Raw genomic sequence first — 23814 nt, 5'->3', positions numbered from 1 at the left:
CTTAGATTACGATAGTTGTTTTGTGTGCCTTGTTTTATGTATGTGTGTGTGTGTGTGTGTGTGTGTGTGTGTATATATATATATATATATATATCAGACTTTCAGCTTTTTAAGGGTCGCCACAGCAGAACTCCGGTCTGCTCATGATTGGCATTGGATTTTTACGGTGCCAAGTTAGAGTTTGCAGTACCTTTGACATTTAGTTTAGAATAGTCTGTGTGCCTTTTTACATATAGATATATTTAGAAGTATGTGGTTATTTAAGTAGTAAATAGTTGAAATAGTTACAATACTTTTGTGGTAAATCTTTACCAAAAAGAGTTTCCTGTCATTGTCTTCGTGTGAGAGTGTAATTCGCAGAAGGCTAGTTTTAAGTTAGAGGGCCTTTAACCCATTTTAGTTAGAGGGTTTATTATTGATTGTGTATTAGGAAATAATGTCAAAGCAGAAGGAGCAGAAAGATCAGAAACCTTCGGGTTTTAAATGCCCTAAATGTTCCCAGAAAATGTCCCTTACTGATGGACATTTTGGAGTGTGTCTACTGTCTGGGACCACTCCAGTTACAAGAATTTTGCTCTATTTGTCATGCTTTTAGTTCTAGGGTCCTCCAAGAAAGAAAGAACAAATTGATTTTGAGGGGCATGTTAAAATCTTTCTTTCAGGAAGCCATGGGAGAGGGTCATAGTCTACCAAAATCTACTTCGGCTGGTGAAAAAGTTCTAAGAGGTCTTCCTCTACTTCGAGCATGTCTGAGCCATCCACTAAGCTTCCTAGGATTTCTCTTACAGATACTCAAAAATCTGCCTCTGAGACCTGCTGCCTGGACTCCATCCTTTTCGGAATCGAGAGCAGTTCAAGTTTGGAGCCACTCCCCGGTATTGGAGACGATATCTCCGACTCTCCGGTCTCCCATATTACAATCTACAGTATCTGCTCCATCCTCTTGATCCTCCAGACACCTATTAGACGACGATATGGATCACTTGGTGCAGAGATTGCTTAAGACACCAGCGCTGGGCAGACTGTTTTCGGATCAAACTCCAAGAAGTTTGGAGCTGACTGGAACCATTCCTCTGACTTACTTTCCTCCTCCCACCCCAGCGGTGGTTTTGGAGCCAGAATGCTTGGAACTCGTAGTGGTGGAGCTGTCGGAACAGAGAACACTTTCGGCTTCTCCAGGGCTGACTTCTCTGACTGCGTCAAAAGTCCCTATCAGGAGAATATTGAAGGAAGGTATCAATAAAATGTATGTACTTTGTAGGAGAGGCGAAACTTCCTTTCAGGAGAATATTTAAGGAAGGTATCAAAAAAATATATATACTTTGTTGGAGAGGTGAAACCAATAAAATGCAAAAAAAATATTAAGTTTCTGAAATATATATGTGGGATGCATTGGAGTAGTGCCATTCAAAAAGTGCTTGTTGAAACATAAAATGACATGACAAACTAGGGGGGGGGGGGGCATTAAGGATTCATATTTATGAACTATTTTTTTTTCCAAACAGTGTACTTGTATGATATAGAGTATACTTTCAGAAGTTATGCTGGGAGGAGAAGTACCTCAGGGTCATTGGGGGAAAGGAAATGTGTTTGAAAAATGCAGTGACAGGAAGGATGACAAGAAAAGTAGGCAAACCCGTTTTCCCTGCCAGTTTAGTTTTACTATTATTGTCTGTGTTGCAGTAGTGGCTTTGGTTGGTGCTAGGCATTGTATTACTGCATGCAATGCACTTAACATTGTATACTGCAAAAGTCATTGTTAAACAGGAACTTTTTTCTTTTGTATTGCAGACTTAATCCAGTGTACCAATGAAATGAATGTGAATATACCACAGCTGGCTGATTCTCTCTTTGAAAGGACTGCAAACACGAGTTGGGTGGTGGTGTTCAAAGCACTTATTGCAACTCATCATCTTATGGTATATGGAAATGAGGTGCGTTGTTATGGAACTTTTTATTTTTATTGTGGTGAGTGGTTAAAAGTACTGTCTTGGTATTCCTCCCTCCCCAGTTGACTTGCTTCTTCAGGAATATTATCAGCTTGGTACTGAGTAAGATGAAGGATATTGAGTCAGAGTTGAACAGTAACTGGCAAAGGACTGCATTGATCTAACGCACTGTTTTGTAATGTGCATGTTGCAATAGCATCATGTTTATATCAAAGGCTGCTGTTGCTTCATGTAATGCATTTTGGACTGATGTTCATTGGATTGTATTAACTTTCTTTCATTCTTTACTGTAATTCAGCATACTGAGTTTGACTCGAAATACCTAGAAATGTAGTCTTTTCAGTAATTCTTCACCTATGGGTTTTAACGCCCCTACCACATTGCATTTTGCTGGCTCAGTATTGAGAGAGATTGTGTAAGAAGCAGCTTAGAAATGTAGCTAGAATTTAACTCCTCTTTAATCTATGAACATATTTTTTCTTATGTACTTATCTGATCCTTTGATTCTTTTGTGCATACATTTTTAATGATTTGTTCTTTACTGACACTAGATTTGCTGAGAGTTGAAAGTTACAATTGAAGTATTGTCAGACACTGACTAGGTAGGATATAGTGGAAGGATGTGAGAGAGAGTTCCATTTCCAGCAATACCCTTTTCGTATATTACACGCCAGAGTTGGCAAAAAGAAATGCTTGCGTTTTGTAGATTTCTGACATCAGAAAAGTAATTAGCACTGTTTATACATGCAAGTTGTACTGGAGCCTCACCCTGTAGCACACACAGAATGGCCATCATAAACCAGCTTTGGAAAGGTTAGACATATTTTGAAAGTTGTGATACCCCCCGAAAATACACACGCAGAGACGTACACAGTGTGGCAGAGTTAATGTAGTATATATAGAAGGACACAGTGGTACAAGTGTGAACAGTGTTTGGGGTCACAGATTCCCAGTGTGGGTTTGCATCAGGGTTCATTTCTGGTGTCTATATTAGTTTGCCAGAACTTATCTTCAGCGAACACTTCGAAATGCATTCAGCGAAAATCACTTCCGCGATTCGCTAAATTTTCCAAAGGCAGTGAAGTAGTTGGCCAACTACACAACTTTGCTCTTTTCTCCACTGTAATGCATTCTTGGAGTTGGTATATATAGTTAGGGGGTGTGGGGGCAAAGCCTCCCACTTGGATGGGCTTGATTTAGTTACTTGTGGGTTCTGTTGTGCTGCGGGGTAATTATTTCATTGCCCTTGGAAAATTCAGTGAATCGCAGAAGTGATTTTCACTGAATACGTGTCGACAAGGTGTTCACTGAAGATAAGTTTCGGCAAACTAATATAGATCCCATTTCTGATCTCACTAATGTTCATACTGAACAGGAACTACAGTAAGTGATAACAGAATGGAATGAAAAAGTGAAGAGGTGAAACTGAGTGAGGAAAGACTAATGTTCTTTGTGTTTCACTGTTGCAGTCATGTAGCCCTGAGTCGGCCCTAATACCAGAGGCTTAGTATTTCTTTGTCGGTTGCTGTCGCTCCAGGACTGACATCAGGTCGTCAGTGGTATAAAAACAGGCAGCTGACGCCATTGCATCAGTCTTTCTTGCCGAGGAGCCCGAAGCAGAAGCAGTTCACACGAATGCCGGGCGGCCGCTACCTGAGTTTTTCATTTCTTAATTGAAGTTGAAGTCTTCTGAAGCTGAATACCCCACTGGGGATCCTTTTTTCTTGCTCTAACCGATGTCAGAATAAGTTAACAATTGTCTCGCCTGTGGAAAGCAAATACCACTCACTTTCATTCCTACTGCGTCACTTGTTTAGGCCCAGACAATGTCCCCTGCTGTCGCATTTGTGCTTTGTTCAATGCCAGAACTATATGTAGTCAGGCCCTTATTGTAGCTAGATATTTTTACTCAGTCCTCAACTTCTTATATGGCTTTGGTAAGCCATCCGACAACTGCTCTTCTGAAAACAATTTGAAGGATAAAGACAGAGACAGACCGCACAGGTCCAAAACTGCTGACGATGCTTCCGTTAAGCTAGTCGTCAGTTCTCCGGTCCTCAGTGAGGTGCTTTTGCAGTCTCTGATGCCTGCTTCTCTGGATTCGCAGGCTGCTACCAAGACCCTTTTGGAGTCCGGTATGCCGCAAGACTCTTCTTCGACTAAGGATCCTGCGGATGTCTCTACCTTGGATGGGTCCGGAGCTGCTGAGCAGGCACCAGCTTCCGAGGAGTACTTTGCACTACCGATACTCGACACAGACCGATGACTTCTTTCGCATCTACAGTTCTTTCGAAAACTACCGGGTTTTTAAGGCCCAGGGTACGAACCACACCCAAAAAACTGATGACCCAAGCTCAGGCCCCTGCTTCCTTGCCCCAGTCTCAAATGTTTAAAATGGCAGAAGACCTTATAATGCTTATCAGGGGAAGCCAGGCTACCGCTTCCAAAAGAAAGAGACTTATCCTCAGTAGTTTTATCTGGACAGGAGTCCAGTGACTCTGATGCATCTGAGTATGAAGATATGCAACCCTCTCTGCTTATGAGGATTCTGATGCAGAGGAATCCATCCCTTCAGCCTCTCCACCCAAGGACTTTTCCTTACTATCCTCAGTCAAAAAAGAGACTCTGAGAATTCTTAGATCTTCCACAGCACAGACCTCTGGCCATTCCTCCTGTCCTGGATGTTGTGGATGGTGATTTTATGGAATCCAATCTGACCCCTGACACCCCCCTCCTGCTCTCAGGAAACCTGACAGGTACTATAGAGTCCCTGACTCTCTCAAACTTCTTTTCAGAACTCCTACTTCTTACCTCAAGGTCATCTCTCAAGGACCTAAAGGAATCAAAGCAGCTTCAGCTAAGAATCCCACCCCCTCAGATAGGGATTCACGAGCATTAGACAGATTGGGTAAAAAGTATACACGTCTGCTTCTCTTGCTATTAGAGCAATTAATTGTCAGTTCCATATGCTGAACTAGCAACATACCATGGAACTCCTCAAACAAAAAATATCTTCTTTCCCTGCTTGTGCAGAAAATAGAGTTACAAGAGTTGATGCATTCTGCAAGTTAAGTAACTAAGCACACCTTACAATGTGATTTTGATGCCCTAAAGCATCTTGCAGGGCAGCAGTTACTGGTTCTGTACTTAGAAGACATGCTTGGCTTAAGGAACAGACCTTGCCAGACCATGTCAAATCCAAATTATTGGAAGCACCCTTGCACAAAGACAACTTATTTGGCACCAAGGCAGAAGAGGTCCTAAAAAGGATGGAAGAAAAAACTAAATCTATGCAGACAGTTAGACTTCTTGCAGGTCCAGCCACCGAGGTTCAATAGGCATTGCCCCTCCAAGCACTGGTCCTTTCCTGCCCCCCCTCCCCAGGTTAGCTCAGTCCAGACCCAGGGGAAGCAGGTCCCCCAGACAACAGCCTCAGGGAATGCAGAGATCTAAGCAATGGAGTTTATCCTCTTCAAAATCTGGAGTGCAAAGCCACCTCCTTATGGTAAGAGCTCACAATGACTTTACACTTCCACACCCTCCCTTTGCCCACCTGCACTTGTCCCTAGGAGGAAAACTCTCCTTCCACGTAAGCAACTTGGGCCACCATTACCAATGACCGCTGGGTCCTCAAAATAGTGTCCCAGGGATACAAATTTTTATTTTCTCACACTGCCAACCCCAAAAGGGTTCCCAGATCTTCCCCCAAACCAGTAGGCAGAGGCCAAAAAGCAAGTTCTTTCCCTGCTCTCTATGAGGGCAATAGAGCATGATCCTGCAGAACAGATAGGCCAAAGTTTCTACTCCAGACTCTTCTGGTACCCAGAAAAGAGGGCACATGGCACCCCATCCTTGACCTATCCATTCTAAACACTTTTCTGGTGATACCAAAATTCAGAATGTGCATCCTCCAGCATCTTTTTCCTATGCTTTCCAAGGATGCTTGGTTAGCCACCCTAGACCTAAAAGAGGCCTACTTACACATCCCAATCAGGGAATCATGCAGGAAATGCCTACATTTCAGAGCAGGATCACTGCACTTTCAGTTCTCTGCGCTTCCCTTTGGCTTATCCACTGCTCCCAGAGTTTTCACAAAATGCCTGGCTCCTGCCATTGCTTTTTGCAGACAAAGAAATATTCAAATTTGCCCATACTTAGATGACTGCCTGATTCAGGCAGACAGTCAGGAAAAGTTGCTAAAGCACCTGATCTGTGCAAAGGACCTACTGACCTCCCTGGGGTATACTATCAAGGAAAAGAAGTCAAAACTTGTACCCACACAAAAAATTTGTTCCTGGGAGCAAGCCTGGACACAGCATCCCAGATGGCATTCCTTACACCAGAGAAACAAACCTACCTGACAACCTACTTCTCTCAACTAGCTACCAGAACCCAGTTATCCACAAGGAAAATCCTGCAAGCTCTAGGGTTCATGGCTTCTTGCATTCTACTCATTCCATATGCCAGACTGCATATGAGGAAACTACAGTGGTACCTAAAAAGACTTTGGTGTCAGCACTCTCAAGACCTGGAACTCTTATACCAATGTTACCTTGTCTAAGGATAGATTTTCTTTGGTGGGCAGCAGCATGCTACCACACCAAGGGACTTCCCTTCTCATTACCCCACGCTGCCCAGACCCTCGCCACAGACACATCAGACTATGCCTGGGGTGCACACCTGGACGGCAGGTGCATTCAGGGCCAATGGAGCCCAAATCAAATACATCTGCATATCAACCAAAAAGAAATGTTAGCTGTTAAGCACGCCCGGACAGCTTTCAGACCCCTACTCTCCCCGAGGTCTCTGCTGATCAAAACAGACACCACAGTGATGCGTTACATCAACAAGCAGGGAGGGACTCACTTTTATCCTCTCTGCCGGCTCACCATGACCCTTTGGCACATGGCCGCAGCCAGCCATGCAACTACACCTGTTAGAACAATTCTTGCCAGGCTCTTTCAACTCTTTGGCAAACAACCTAAGCAGAAACCTGCTAGACCCACACGAGTGACAGCTAGATCAAAGAACCTTCACCCTTGTAACCCAGAAATGGGGCACCCCGAAGGTAAACCTCTTTGCCTCCCACTCCAGTCATCATCTCAGCAAATTCTGCACCAGGGAACCTCACAGCGAGGCCTGGAAAGTGGATGGTCTATACTTCCAGTGGGTAAACCTCTCAGTCTATGCATTTCCCCCCTACCACTCATTTTGAGGGTACTGCTCAAAATAAGGGAGGAAAAACGGAGGACAATCCTTAATGCCCCAGACTGGCCACAACAGCACTGGTACCCACTGCTGTGCAGCCTGTCACCCCTGCCACCATGGCACCTACCTCAGATCCCAACACTTCTGACCCAGAGGAATGGAGAATTCATGCATCTCCAATTGCAGACCCTCAGTCTGGCAGCATGGCTTATTCCCAGACCACTCCTCAAGCTGCCAGTCTAAGCAAACAAGTTCTACATGTTATACGTGAGGCCAGACGCCCCAGCACTAGAAAGTCTTATGCTGACAAGTGGAAAAGGTCTTGCATCTGGATCCAGGCTAAGTGAGCCGGAATGGCACAGCCCACCCTACCTCTCATCCTGAATTACCTGGCAGACCTACTACACAAGGGTCTATCCTTATCCTCTATAAAAATTCATGCCTCTGCCACCTCTGCTCATTTCAGCACAGAACCACCTCTTTTTCTCTCACCATCTCAAACAGTTCCTAAGAGGGGCTAACAACTTGAGGCCACCCAGAAGAGCTCCTACCCCAGCTTGGTACCTAAACTGTGTTGGGAAAGCTCACCATGCCCCCCTTTGAACCTGCAGCTTCAGCAGCGTTAAAATTTCTCTCTTGGAAGACAGCCTTGCTTCTGGCCATCACTTCAGCTAGAAGAGTATCAGAGCTACAAGCACTTATGGCTGTAGAGTCATTCATCATTTTCCATGATGACAGGGTCTCCCTCAGGATTAACCCATCTTTCATGCCAAAAGTGGTGTCCAGTGTGGCTGTCAACCAGTCTCCATTTGCCCACCTTTTTCTCTAACCCACAAAATAAGGGGAAAGGATTCTGCACTCTCTAGATGTGCACAGACAGCTTAGATTCTACCTAGACAGGACTAAACCTTTTAGAAAAACTGATCAATTGCTAGTCAGCTTCGCTGCAGGAGCAGAGGGCAAGGTCATATCCAAACTTAACAGTTTCCAAATGGATAGCACATTCCATCAATTTCTGCTACAAACAACATGGAAAACTTCCCCCCCAAGGGGGGTCAGAGCACATTCCACCAGAGCAACCTCCACCTCTGCAGCTGTCCTCATAGGGGTCACCGCCAGGGCCATCCTGGAGGCTGCAACATGGACTTCTGTTCATAGCTTCACCAAGCATTACCATCTGCCTATCTTCTCCAAATCCAGGGCAGGCTTTGCAACTGCAGTCTTGCAGGGCATCCTAGCCAGCCCCCAGTCTTCTTGACTGCCTCCACCCTTTTCTTCAGCTTTGGGAATCGACCCAAATGTTATGACTGCAACAGTGAAACACGAAGAACATAGTACAGTTGTGTACACTTAACATAAATGTAGATATTAGAGTGTATTCACTTTTTTGTAGTCCTGCTTTCCCTCCCTCCAGCCACCTTGTGTCTTTCTGTCTCTCTCTGTCTCTCTCTCTCTCTCCTTGCAAGGAATTTTTGGTATTTACTTTCTACTGGTGGTGTTCTTCCACCATAACCTAGCTCCTTATTGGGGGTTCCTGATCGTTAGGGCAAGAAAAACTGATTTAATGGTGTCTGCTGCCTGTTTTTATACCACTGACGACCTGACGTCAGTCCTGGAGTGACGGCAACTGACGCAGAAATACTAAGTCTCTGGTATTCGGGTTGACTGAGGGCTACCCTGGCAGGGATGACCCAAATGTGATGTCTGCAACAGTAAATACACTCTAACATGTACATTTATGTTAAGTGTACACAACTGTGCTTTGTCATGGCAGTAAATGGGGATATCCAACAGAACGGAATAGTAGAACTTGCTATCTTCAGGTGTTTGGGAGGGTAACTGAGGAGAATGGAAGTCATGATTGAGGAGGTAAAAGTTACAATCAGAGGCACTTCAGCCAGCTGGGACAGAGTGCCACGTGTAATGTGTGACATAAGAATGCCAGAAAAGCTGAAAACAGGTGTAAAATGACCAGTAATTATGGTATAGAATCTTGGGTAGAGAAGACAGAGAGGTTGAGGAAGCTAGAGGAGATGGAGATGAGGTGCCTAAGGCAGATGGTAAGATGCATACTGTTGAGAAGACAAAAAATGATGACATAAGAACAAAAGCCAAAGTAACTCTAATTGCTGGGAAAGGCCTAAGAGAACAGATTGTGGTGGTTCAAGCATGTAAGCAGGAGACAATTTGGTAAAGAACATTAGAGAGAGACAGGAAGAAGGCAAAAGAAAATGACATGCAGCCAAGATGTTGCTGAATTGCACGAGAGAAGACCTGCAACAGGTAAACTATTAAAAATGGTAGGAGGGTGGCAGTGACTCTAAAGAGGTTGTAACAGTAGATGTGATGCCCCAGTTTCATGTAGGAAAAACAGTTTTGGATAAGAGGGTGACACTGAATCAAGAAAGGTTGAGACGGTTGACGCATCACCGCAATCCCTTGTAGAAAAAAAAAAATGGGTAAAAGGGAGATGATGATGAGTGACATGTCTAGCATCTTTTAAAGCTGTTAGTTGCTTCACTTCAAGTCTCTGTGTAGTAGTGCTAAAACAGATGTTCATCGTGTTTCACTATTGCAGTCCATTACTCTTGGGTTATCCTGCTGGCAGGCTACCCGCAGTCAGCCTGAATTCCAAAGTCTTGGTCCGGTGTCTGTTGCTGTCGCTTCTTCCCTGACGTCAGTGCGCCAGGGGTATAAAAGATGCAGCCGGCGCCATTTTCTAAAGTCTTTCTTGCAGCGCAGTGCCCGAAACAGAAGCAGTTCGCAAGTGCCAGTCGGCCGACTCCTGAGATTTTCGTGTTCGAATTTCAGATCCAAAGTCTTCATTTAAAGCTAAGTACCCCGTTGGGGAAACTTTTTTCTTGCTCCAGACCGATGTCAGAAAAAGTTAATAACTGTATTTCTTGTGGGAAGCAAATACCTCATAAGGACCTCCATTCTTATCGTATTCCTTGCCTAGGCCCTGATCACGACGTAGCTAATTGCAGATTTTGTGCTAGATTTAACCAACGCACTATTAAGCGTCAGTACGATTTTGCATTTCATTACTTTGGCCGAAGATTTAATTACACGATGTCGTCGGATAGCCATCTGAATACCGCAATTCACAAGAAACGCAGGGAAAAGGACAGGCATCCGAGGTCCAAAACTGACGAGGCTTCTTCTAAGCCAGTCGCCGGTTCACCTGTTCTCAGCGAAGCGCTTTCGCAGTCTCTGACGCCCGTTACCTCAGAGCCGCAGGCCGCTTCCGACTCCCACGTGGAGCAGACTAGGCCTCTGGAAACTCAAGGTATTGGACACTTGGAAAATATTCCACCAGATGGGTTCGGAGCCGCTGAGCAGGCATTGGCTGCTGAGGGTGATGTCCTTCAAGGATGCATCTGCAGTCATAACATATGGGTTGTCCTGCCTCAGGCAGCCCTTCGGTCGGCCGGATTCCAAAGTCTGGGTCTGGCCTCGGCTGATGTCGCACTTTCCCCGACGTCAGAGCGTCTGGGGTGTAAAAGCATCAGCCGACGCCATTTTCCTCAGTCTTTCTTGCCGCGTGGTGCCGAAGCAGAAGCTGTTCGCAAGTGCCGGTCGGTCAGCTCCTGTGATTCAGCTACCGAAGACTTTGAAAAAGCTAAGTACCCCGTTGGGGACTCTTTCTTGCCTCAGCTGATGTCAGATAAAGTAAATAATTGTTTAACTTGTGGGAAACAAATACCTCGTAAGTATTTCCACTCTTACTGCCTCCCTTGCTTAGGCCCAGACCACGACGTCTCGGCCTGTACAGCCTGTGCTTCCTTCAACCGACGAACTCTTAGACGTCGGTCGGAGTTTGCAGAGGAATTCTTTGGGGCTAATTTTGCATATAAGACGCCGTCGGAGACTCCGACTTCGCATTTGGTGAAAAAACGGAAGGACAAGGACCGACACTCGCGGCCCGCGGTTTCTGCTGAAACCACGGTTAGGCCTACCGCGAGTGTCTCTGTTTCGGCCGAAACTGAGTCATCGGTACTTCCTTTAACCGAATCCACTCAACCAACCACCGCGGCCCTGGAGGTCCCGGCTGAGTCGGCTACTGAGCTACCTATTGAAACCAGTGTCCAGGAAATGTCCGACACCATTCCTTTGGACAAATCTACTCCTGCACGTGGTGCAGCCAGACCCCCTGCCTCCATGTCCATTAAGGCTTTTTCCAGGGCTAAAGCTGCTAAACTTGCTAAAGCTTTGCCTCCCAAGACTACCTCTCAGAGACCTTCTTCTAGTTCTCAGATCCTCAGCCTTGCAGAGGATCTTATCTCTTTAATTAGAGGTTCTCAGCCTCACCCGGACAGGGGCTCTCAACCACCACCAGACAAAAGGCCCAGGACTGAGCCCTCTGACCAGCACTCTTCAGATGAGTCTACGGATGGATCTGTGTTGTCAGATCACCAGGAGGAGGCTTATTCGGCCAACGAGGATTCTGATGCTGAAGAATCAATCCTTTCGGCCTCCCCTCCTGAAGAGTTTTCCTTTGGCGAGACACTACACTCTATGAGAGAACATTTTCAATGGCAGGGTCAGGAATTTTCTGATTCTAGAAAGAGATTAAGGACCTTTTTACATTTACCTCAGCATAGGCCCTTAGCTATACCTCCTGTTTTGAATGTTATTGATGATGTGTACAATGATGTTAGTACAGCTCCTGATTCTCTCCCTCCAGCTCCTGCCAAACTGATAAGATACTACAGGGTCCCGGATTCTCATCTACATCTGTACAAGGCCCATTCTGCAGACCCAGATACTATTTCTCAGGGCCCAAAAGGGGTTGCAGCTGCCACTGCCAAAAATCCTCTACCTTCTGAAAGGGAGTCTAGAGCTTTAGAGAGATGGGGAAAGAAGGTATATACTTCTGCAACTCTTTCCATGAGGGCATTAAATTGTCAGTTTCATATGATACAGTACCAAGAGTATTTGTTAGATGAATTGCATAAGAAGCTTTCCTCTTCTGAACCCCTTGACCGTAAATCCCTTCAGGATCTGGTACATAACTCACAGCAGGTTAGTAATCATTTTTTGCAGTGTGGTTATGATGCACTGGAAGCTTTATGTAGGTCAGCTATGACTGGGGCAGTTATTTGTAGGCATGCCTGGTTGAAGGAACAATCTTTACCAGACCATGTTTAAGCTAAACTCCTGGATGCTCCAATGGAAAAACAAAAATTATTTGGTTCCTCGGCTCAGGAGGTCTTAAAGAAGTTTGAAGAAAAGGCAAAATCTGTGCAAACAGTTAAGGACTTTCTGCAAGTACAACCACCGAGATTCAGCAGAAACTGGCCTACTAAGAATTGGTCCTTTCCAGACTCGGACAGATCACAGAGGGGCAGGAACAGGCGTCCCAGAGGAAGAGGGCAAGCTAGAGGCTCCTACAGAGGCAGTCAGTGGCAGCCTACCAACCAGAGAGGTAGTGCAGGAACAGCAACAACAACTACTACACCTGGACAGATTCAATGACTCTCCTTTGATTCCGCCGACCAGGGCTCAATTGGAAGCACCATTGGGCGGAAAGCTTTCTTTATTCTCAAAAAACTGGCATTGCATTACAAGGGACACATGGACACTGCAAATAATAGACAAAGGATACAGGTTCCACTTCCACACTTTGCCAAGAAGAAAGAGAATGCCAAACCTGCCACCAAATCAGAGGGCAGAGGCTTTAAAGCAGATCAACAACTTAATACAAATGAAAGCCATAGAAAAGGTACCTCTTTCAGAACAAGGCCAAGGATTTTACTCCAGATTATTCCTGGTTCCAAGAAAAGAAAATCAATGGAGGCCTATTCTCGACCTGTCCGCACTGAATACTTACCTCATTGTGCCAAAATTCAAGATGCTGACCCTACAGCAACTTCTTCCCATGCTGGGCAAGGAGTCTTGGCTGGTGACTCTAGATCTCAAGGAGGCATACCTGCATGTCCCTATTCGGCAAAGTTGCAGAAGACACCTCAGATTTCTTGCAGGATCAGAGCATTATCAATTCTCAGCATTGCCCTTTGGCTTATCTACTGCGCCCAGTGTATTCACGAAATGCCTGGCATCAGTAATTGCACACTGCAGACTTCAGGGGATTCAAATCTACCCATATCTGGATGACTGCCTTATACAAGTGGACAACAAGAAAATTTTGATAAAGGACTTGGACTATGCCATCCACCTATTACAGGCCTTGGGATACACAGTCAATACTCTCTTCCTCCCTGTGAGGATTCCGATGCTGAAGAATCTATCCCTTCAGCCTCCCCTCCTGAGGATTTTTCTTTTGGGGAAAGGACCAGTGCTTGGAGGGGCAATGCCTATTGAACCTCGGTGGCTGGACCTGCAAGAAGTATAACTGTCTGCATAGATTTAGTTTTTTCTTCCATCTTTTTTAGGACCTCTTCTGCCTTGGTGCCAAATAAGTTGTCTTTGTGCAAGGGTGCTTCCAGTAATTTGGATTTGACATATAGTATTCCCCATGAGGAAACACTTCCACTGGGAGAGCCAAGACTACTCAGAATCTAAGAAAAGGCTTAGAGATTTTCTTTTACTACCTCAGCACAGGCCTCTTGCTATCCCTCCTGTTTTAGACATTGTAGATGATGTATTTTCAGAGTCTGGCCTGTCCCCCTAACTCCCCTGCACCTTTTAAGCCAGACAGATACTACAGGGTTCCAGATTCACATAAATTTCTTTATAAAAACCCTGCTGCTGACCCAGAAATTATTTCTCAGGGTCGCAAAGGGGTCAAGGCTTCCACTGCAAAAAACCCTATCCCCTCTGGTAGGGATTCTAGGGCACTGGACAGATGGGGGGAAAAAGGTTTACACTTCTGCTACCTTGGCTGTGAGGGCTTTAAATTGTCAATTTCATATGCTTAAATATCAGCAATACTTATTGTCACTGCTTAAACAGAAAATGTTAACAAATTCTGAATGTGCAGAAAACAAAGAATTGCGGGATTTATTGTGTGCAACTGAACAAGTGGGAAAGCATACTTTGCAATTTGGTTTTGATTCTCTGGAGGCCTCTTGCAGGGCCTCTGTTACGGGATCTGTCAGTAGGCGACATGCTTTGTTAAAGGAACAGAATATGCCTGATCATGTTAAAACAAAATTATTAGATGCTCCATTACAGCATGATACTTTGGTGTTAAAGCAGAAGAGGTGTTTAAGAAAATGGAGGACAAAGCGAAATTTATGCAGACAGTTAAGGATTTCTTACAGGTGCAGCCACCCAGATTTAGCAGAAACTGGCCTACTAAGAATTGGTCCTTTCCAGTGTCAGACGGGCCACAAAGAGGTAGATACAGACCCCCCCCCAGAGGCAGATCCCAGCCCCAAGGCTCATACCGGCCTAAACAACGGGGTGCTTCTACCTCCAAAAGTAGACAAGACAAATCACAGCCATACAGGAAACGGTCCCAATGACTTTCCTCTGCCAGAACCAAGCACTTATCTTTTGGCAGCCCCCTTAGGGGGGAAAGTAACACTTTTTTCACAAAATTGGCACATGATCACCCAGGACAAATGGGTCTTGAACATAGTGTCTCAGGGCTACAGGTTCCAGTTTCACACCCTGCCAAGGGCAAAAGGTATGCCAGACCTGCCACACAATCAATGGGCAGAGGCACAAAAGCAAGTTTCATCCCTCATGGACATGAGGGTCATTCAGCGAGTACCACAACAAGAGCAGGGACAAGGATTTTACTCTAGACTTTTCTTGGTGCCCAGAAAGGACAAAGCCTGGAGACCAATACTGGACCTGTCTATTCTAAACACATTTCTGGATGTTCCAAAATTCAGAATGTTGACTCTGCAGCAGCTACTGCCCATGCTGGGCAAGAAGGCTTGGCTCGTAACTTTGGACCTAAAAGAGGCATACCTGCATGTCCCAATCAGACAATCTTGCAGAAGATACCTCAGATTCATAGCTGGCTCAATGCACTACCAATTCTCTGCACTGCCCTTTTGCTTATCTACTACGCCCAGGGTCTTCACAAAATGCCTGGCACCAGTAATTGCATTTTGCTGACAAGGAGGAATTCAAATATGTCCTTACTTGGATGACTGCCTTATTCAAGCAGAGAACAAGGACATTCTACTAAAGCATCTGGCGTTTGTAAAAAGATTACTAATTTGCCTAGGGTACACAGTAAACAAAAAGAAATCAAAACTAGTACCCTCTCAAGAGATAATATTCCTGGGTGCATGCTTAAATACAACTGCCCAGATGGCTTATCTCACGCCAGACAAACAAAGGCAACTGACTTCTTTCTTCAAAATGTTGGCAACAAGGACCCAGTTATCTGCAAGAAAAATTCTGCAGGCTTTGGGCTTCATGGCATCCTGCATTCTGCTAAGTCCATATGCCAGACTGCATATGAGGAAACTACAATGGTATCTAAAAAGTGTTTGGACTCAACATAGCCACAGCCTGAAAACATTAATTACCCTCATTCCCTGCCTGCAGCAGGAGTTTCGATGGTGGACACAGGCCTGTCACCACAACAAGGGACAGCCATTTACTTTACCCACAGCCAGGCAGGCACTAACTACGGCTGCATTAGATTATGCCTGGGGGGCCCACATGGCAGGAAAATGTATTCAGGGCACATGGCCCACAAGCCAGATGCATCTTCATATCAATCAAACAGAGATGCTAGCTGTTCAGAATGCCCTGAGAGCTTTCAAGCATCTACTTCATCTAGGACAACTACTGATAAAGACGGACAATACTACAGTCATGTGGTACATAAACAAGCAGGGAGGCACACATTCCTACCCCCTCTGCAGACAAGCCATGACTTTGTGGGACACAGCATTGACTTATCAAGTTCACCTGCAAGCACAATTCCTGCCAGGAAAAATAAATACTCTGGCAGATTTAACTAAGCAGAAACCTCATGGATCCCCACGAGTGGAAACTGGATCCACAAGTCTTCAGCATGATAACAAGGAAATGGGGATGCCCAGACATAGATCTATTTGCCTCCCCTCACAACTGCCAACTACAGAGATTCTGCACAAGGACTTATCACAAGCAAGCATGGAAAGTGGATGCCCAATCCTTCAGCTGGAAAAACCTAACTTATATGCCTTTCCTCCACTGCCTCTCCTCCCCAAGGTGCTCCTAAAGGTCAGACAAGAGAAGCCAAAAATGATGCTGATTGCCCCAGACTGGCCGTGCCAGCACTGGTACCCAGTCCTAAAGAACTTGTCTCAAGGTCCAGCATGGACATTGCCTCAAATTTCTCACTTAGTGACCCAACAAAACAATCAGATCCTGCACAGCCAACTCAGGACCTTAAATCTGGCAGCATAGTGGATAATGTAGCCATGCAGAACACTCCTCTCTCCAAAGCTGTGATGGATGTTATTTTGGAGGACAGGAGGCCCAATACCAGAAAATCTTATGCAGAAAAATGGAAGAGATTCTGTGCTTGGAACAAGGAATTGACACGTTGGTAGCAAATGTTCCTCAGATGTTACAATACTTAACTGAGATGTTGGACAAAGACCTATCCTTTTCATCAGTTAAGATTCATGCCTCTGCCATTTCAGCCCATTACATTACGGAACCACCTATTTTTCTCATCCTTTAATAAGGCAGTACCGCAGAGGGGCCAAAAACATAAGACCTCCAAGGAGAGCACCAATACCTGCATGGGACCTCAATTATGTCTTGGAAAAACTCACACTGCCTCCCTTTGAGCCAGCCTCAACAGCTGATATAAAATTCTTATCCTGGAAAACAGATCTGCTCCTAGCAATAACCTCTGCAAGACGAGTCTCGGAGTTACAGGCAGTCATGGCTGTGGAACGTATTATCATTTTCCATCCAGACAGGGTTTCTCTGTGGACGTACCCTACATTTATGCCTAAGGTGGTGTCCAGTGTGGCCCTTAACCAAACCATTCACTTGCCTACCTTTTATCCAAACCCACAGAACACGGGTGAGAGACTTCTGCATTCTTTTGACATACGCAGACAGCTACGCTTCTACTTGGACAGAACTAAAGCTTTCAGAAAGACGGAGCAACTTTTAGTGGCATATGCTGCAGGATCACAAGGAAAAGCTATCTCAAAACAGACTATTTCAAAATGGATAGGCCATTGCATTCTTTTCTGCTACTCACAGCATGGCAAATCAGTGCCTAAGGGCATTAGGCCACATTCAGCCAGAGCAGCAGCCTTCCTCAGAGGAGTACCAACCAAAGACATCTTAGAGGCTGCAACTTGGAGTTCAGTGCACACTTTTACAAAGCACTACCACTTACCTCTCTACTCTAAATCCAGAGCAGGCTTTGCCACTGCAGATGTTCATGTTTCACTGTTGCAGTCATTACACTTGGGTTATCCTGCTGGCAGGCTACCCGCAGTCGGCCTGAATTCCAAAGTCTTGGTCCAGCGTCGGTTGCTGTTGCCTCTTCCCTGACGTCAGTGCGCCAGGGATATAAAAGATGCAGCCGACACCATTTTCTTCAGTCTTTCTTGCTGCGTGGTGCCCGAAGCAAAAGCAGTTCGCAAGTGCGGTCGGCCGATTCCTGAGATTTTGATTGAATTTCAGATCCGAAGTCTTCAATAAAGCTAAGTACCCCGTTTGGGAAACTTTTTTTCTTGCTCCAGACCGATGTCAGAAAAAGTTAATAATTGTATTTCTTGTGGGAAGCAAATACCTCATAAGAATTTTCAATGTTACTGTATTCCTTGCCTAGGCCCTGACCACAACGTTGCTAGTTGTCGGTTTTGTGCTATATTGAACCAACGCACTATTAAGCGTCGGTACGATTTTGCTTTTCATTACTTTGGCCGAAGGTTTAACTACATAATGCCGTCGGAACAGCTGGCAACCGGAGTTCATAAAAAGCGCAAGGAAAAAGAAAAGGACAGGCATCCGAGGTCCAAAACAGACTATGAAGCCTCTTCTAGGCCAGTCGCCAGTTCTCAGTCAGGCGCTTTCGCAGCCCCTGACACCCGCTACCTCAGAGCCACAGGCGCCTCCGACACCCACGTGGAGACAGCTAGGCCTCTGGATACTCAAGGTATTGGGCCTTCGGAAACTATTCCCTCAGATGGGTCCGGAGCCGCTGAGCAGGCATCGGCTTCTGAGGGTGTTTTCAGACCTACACAGCTTTATATCAAGCCAACTTCAGCATCAAAGACAAAGACTAAGACAGTTTTAAAGACAAGAAAACAAGTACAGCATTCTCCAGTACAGACTTCCATGCCTAAGAAACAGATGCTCAAAATGGCCGAGGACCTAATTACTTTGATCAGGGGCTCCCAACCCCCTCCTGATAAGAGGCCTAGGCAAGACACTGAATATGATTCCTCTGATCAGGTTTCCATTTCCTCTGACTCCTCTTCAGAACAGGGATACTCTATTCCTCCCTATGAGGATTCTGATGCTGAATAATCTATTCCTTCAGCTTCTCCTCCTGAGGATTATTCATTTGGGGAAACCTTGCATACCATGAGGGAGCATTTCCACTGGGAGAGCCAGGATTGCTCATATTCTAAGAAAAGGCTCAGAGACTTTCTTTTACTTCCTCAGCACAGACCTCTTGCTATTCCTCCTGTTCTAGACATTGTAGATGATGTATTTTCAGAGTCCAGCCTGTCTCCCGACTCTTTACCTCCTGCTCCTGTTAAACCAGACAGATACTACAGGGTTCCAGATTCTCATAAATTTCTGTATAAAAACCCTGCTGCTGACCCAGAAACTATTTCACAGGGTCCCAAAGGAGTCAAAGCTGCTACTGCAAAAAACCCTGTCCCCTCAGATAGAGATTCTAGGGCACAGGACAGATGGGGGAAGAAAGTTTACACTTCTGCTACCTTGGCTGTAAGGGCTTTAAATTGTCAGTTTCATATGCTTAAATATTAGCAATATTTAATGTCTCTGTTAAAACAGAAAATGTTGACAAATTCTGAATGTGCTGAGAACAAAGAATTGCAGGATTTATTGCATGCAGCTGAACAAGTGGGAAAACATACTTTGCAATGTGGTTATGATTCACTGGAGGCCTCTTGCAGGGCCGCTGTAACAGGCTCGATCATTAGAAGGCATGCTTGGTTAAAAGAACAGACTCTGCCTGATCATGTTAAAGCAAAATTATTGGATGCTCCATTACAGCATAATACTTTGTTTGGTGTTGAGGCAGAAGAGGTGTTGAAAATGGAGGATAAAGCTAAATCTATGCAGACAGTGAAGGATTTCTTACAGGTGCAGCCACCCAGATTTAGCAGGAACTTGCCTTCTAAGAACTGGTCCTTTCCCATGTCAGACAGGCCACAAAGAGTCAGATACAGACACCCTAGAGGCATACAACAACCCTAGGGCTCATACAGGCCCAAACAGTGGGGTACTTCTATTTCCAAAAGCGGAGAAGACACATCACAGCCATATAGGAAACAGTCCCAATGACTTCCCTCTGCCAATGCCAAGCATTTTTCTTTTGGCAGCACCCTTAGGGGGAAAGCTAGCACTTTTTTCACAAAATTGGCACATGATTACTCAGGACAAATGGGTCTTAAATATAGTCTCTCAGGGCTACAGGTTCCACTTTCACACCTTTCAAAGGCAAAAGGTGTGCCAGACCTGCCACACAATCAGTGGGCAGAGGCACAAAACCAAGTTTCATCCCTCATGGACATGAGGGCTGTTCAACCAGTGCCACAACAAGAGCAGGGACAGGGATTTTACTCAAGACTTTTCATAGTACCAAGAAAGGACAAAGCATGGAGACCGATTCTGGACCGGTCTATTCTAAATACTTTTTTGGACGTTCCGAAATTCAAAATGTTAACTCTGCAGCAGCTTCTGCCCATGCTGGGCAAAAAGGCTTGGCTTGTAACTTTGGACCTCAAAGAGGCATACCTGCACGTCCCAATCAGACAATCTTGTAGAAGATACCTCAGATTCATAGCTGGCTCAAAGCACTACCAATTCTCTGCACTGCCCTTTGGCTTATCTACTGCGCCCAGGATCTTCACAAAATGCCTGGCACCAGTAATTGCATTTTGCAGACAAAAAGGAATTCAAATATATCCCTACTTGGACGACTGCCTTATTCAAGCAAAGGCCAAAGACCTTCTACTAAAGCATCTGGCATTTGTAAAAAGATTACTAATTTGCCTAGGGTACACAGTAAACGAAAATAAATCAAAACTAGTACCCTCTCAAGAGATAATATTCCTGGGTGCAAGCTTAAATACAACTGCCCAGATGGCTTATCTCACGCCAGACAAACAAAGGCATCTGACTTCTTACTTCGAAAACATGGCAACAAAGACCCAGTTATCTGCAAGAAAAATTCTGCAGGCTCTGGGCTACATGACCTCCTGCATTCTGCTAATTCCGTATGCAAGACTGCATATGAGGAAACTACAGTGGTACTTAAAAAGTGTTTGGACTCAACATTGCCACAGCCTGGAATCATTAATTTCCCTCATTCCCTGCCTGCAACAGGAGTTTTGATGGTGGACACAGGCCTGTCACCACAACAAGGGACAGCCATTCACTTTACCCACAGCTAGGCAAACACTAACAACAGATGCATCAGATTATGCCTGAGGGGCCCACATGGCAGGAAAATGTATTCAGGGCACATGGCCCCCAAGCCAAAGGCATCTACACATCAATCAAAAAGAGATGCTAGCTGTACAAAATGCCCTGACAGCCTTCAAGGACCTACTTCATCCAGGACAGCTGCTGATAAAGATGGACAACACCACAGTCATGTGGTACATAAACAAGCAAGGGGGCACACATCCCTACCCCCTCTGCAGATAAGCCATGATTTTGTGGAACACAGCATTGACTTGCCAAGTACACCTGCAAGCACAATTCCTGCCAGGAAAAACAAATGGTCTGGCAGACGAACTAAGCAGAAAACTCATGAACCCACACGAGTGGAAACTAGATCCAGAAATCTTCAGCATGATAACAAGGAAATGGGGATGCCCAGACATAGATCTTTTTCCCTCCCCTCACAACTGCCAACTTCAGAGATTCTGCACAAGGACTTATCACAAACAAGCATGGAAAGTGGATGGCCTGTCATTCAGCTGGAACAACCTTACAGTATATGCCTTTCCTCCACTGCCTCTCCTCCCCAAGGTACTCCTAAAGGTCGGACGAGAGAAGCCACAAATGATTGATTGCCCCAGATTGGCCACGCTAACACTGGTACCCAATCCTAAGGAGCTTGTCCCAAGGCCCAGCCTCATTTACTGACCCAACAAAACAATCAGATCCTGCACAGCCAACTCGTAACTCTAAACCTAGGTGCATGGAGGGTACTGTAACCATTCAGAATACACCTCTCTCTAAAGCGGTTATGGATGTCATTTTGGAGGCCAGGAGGCCCAGCACCAGAAAATCTTATGCAGAAAAATGGAAGAGATTCTGTACTTGGAACCAGGTACAAGGAATTGACACGCTTGTTCCAAATATTCCTCAGATTTTACAATATCTAACTGAGATGCTGGACAAAGGCCTATCCTTCTCATCAATTAAGATCCATGCCTCTGCCATTTCAGCTCATTACAATACAGACCCACCTATTTTTTCATATCCATTGCTTAGGCAGTTCCTCAGGGGGGCCAAAAACATAAGACCTCCAAGGAGAGCACCAATACCTGCATGGGACCTCAATTTTGTCTTGGAAAAACTCACAATGCCTCCTTTTGAGCCAGCCAATACAGCTGACATAAAATTCTTATCATGGAAAACAGCTCTGCTCCTAGCAATAACTTCAGCAAGAAGAGTCTCAGAGTTACAGGCATTAATGTCTGTGGTACCTTTTATTATCTTCCATCCGAACAGGGTTTCTCTAAGGACAAACCCAACATTTATGCCTAAGGTAGTGTCCAGTGTGGCTCTTAACCAAACCATTAATTTGCCTACTTTTTATCCAAACCCGCAGAATAAAGGGGAGAGATTTCTGCATTCTTTGGACATGCACAGCAGCTACGCTTCTACTTGGACAAAACTAAAGCTTTCAGAAAGACTGAGCAACCTTTAGTGGCATATGTTGCAGGATCACAAGGAAAGGCTATCTCAAAGCAGAATATTTCAAAATGGATAGGACACTGCATTTGTTTCTGCTATTCACAACATGGTAAATCAGTGCCTAAGGGCATTAGACCACATTCTACCAGGGCAGCAGCCACCTCAGCAGCCTTCCTCGGAGTACCAGCCAAGGATATTTTGGAGGCTGCAACTTGGACTTCAGTGCACACTTTTACTAAGCACTACCACTTGCCTGTTTACTCTAAATCCAGAGCAGGCTTTGCCACTGCAATCTTACAGGGCTTTATAGCTACTCCTAATTCTGTTTAGACCCAGCCGCCCAACCTCAACTTTGGGATTCAACCCAAGTGTAATGACAGTGAAACACTATGAGCATAGTACAGATGTCCTTCAAGGATGCTTACATATGGGTTGTCCTGCCTCAGGCAGCCCTTCGGTCGGCCGGATTCCAAAGTCTGGGTCCGGCGTCGGCTGATGTCGCCCTTTTCCCTGACGTCAGAGCGCCTGGGGTATAAAAGCGTCAGCCGACGCCATCTTCCTCAGTCTTTCTTGCCGCGCGGTGCCCGAAGCAGAAGCAGTTCGCAAGTGCCAGTCGGCCAGCTCCTGTGATTTCAGCTACCGAAGTCTTCAAAAAAGCTAAGTACCCCATTGGGGGCTCTTTCTTGCCTCAGCCGATGTCAGATCAAACGGTTAAAGTTAATAATTGTTTAAAGTGTGGGAAACAAATGCCTCATAAGGATTTCCACTCTTACTGCTTACCTTGCCTAGGCCCAGACCACGACATCTTGGCCTGTACAGCCTGTGCTTCCTTCAATAGACGCACTCTTAGGCGTCGGGCAGAGTTTGCAGAGGAATATTTTGGGCAAATTTACTGTTATAAAATGCCGTCGGAGCTTCCAACAGCTCATTTACCCAAAAAATGTAAGGAGAAGGACCGACACACGCGGTCCGCGGTTCCGGCCGACTCCACGCCCAGGCCTACCGCTAGTGTCTCGGTTGAAACCGAATCTCTACCGATTCCGACCGACGACACCGCACAGCCGGTACCTTTGGTACCGGAGGCTTCCACTGGGTCGGTCGTAGAATTACCTTCTGAAACCGGTGCTCCGGAGATATCTGACACCATTTCTGTGGATAAAACTACCCCAGCACGTGGGGCAGCCAGGCCTCCTGTATCCATGTCCATTAAGGCTTTTACTCGTGCTAAAGCTGCTAAACAGCCAAAATCTCTCCTTCCCAAGGCTATTCTTCAGGGATCCTCTACAGGTTCACAAATTTTAAGCTTAGCTGAGGACCTTATCTTCTTAATCAGGGGCTCTCAGCCACACCCAGACAGGGGCTCTCAACCTCCTCCAGGCAAAAGGCCCAGGGTTGAGCAGACAGATCCCCAGTCCTCTGATGAGGCCTCAGATGACTCTGCCCTTTCAGATTACCAGGAGGAGGCATTTCCGGCCTACGAGGATTCTGATGCAGAGGAATCTATTCCCTCAGCCTCCCCCCTGAAGAGTTGTCCTTTGGGGAGACCCTTCACTCCATGAGAGAGCATTTTAAATGGCAAGGCCAGGAATTCTCTGATTCCAGGAAGAGGTTAAGGACTTTTTTGCATTTGCCTCAGCAT

The 23814-nt window shown here is 45.5% G+C and overlaps 1 protein-coding gene across 1 annotated transcript in view; it reads left to right on the top strand.

The window, feature by feature from the left end:
* The window catches only part of LOC122802376 (phosphatidylinositol-binding clathrin assembly protein), a 529090-nt gene that overhangs the window by 269594 nt on the left and 235682 nt on the right, over positions 1 to 23814 (top strand). The window contains exon 2 of the mRNA XM_044072007.1: positions 1792 to 1934. Coding sequence (XP_043927942.1) covers positions 1792 to 1934 — 143 coding nt within the window. The remainder of the gene's footprint in view (positions 1 to 1791; positions 1935 to 23814) is intronic.

Source organism: Protopterus annectens, chromosome 5.part0 (assembly GCF_019279795.1).
Source record: "Protopterus annectens isolate FY-2018-M chromosome 5.part0, PAN1.0, whole genome shotgun sequence".
Lineage (NCBI taxonomy): Eukaryota > Metazoa > Chordata > Ceratodontiformes > Protopteridae > Protopterus > Protopterus annectens.
Note: the sequence above shows the minus strand (reverse complement) of the source record. Positions and strands in the feature narration are given on the sequence as shown.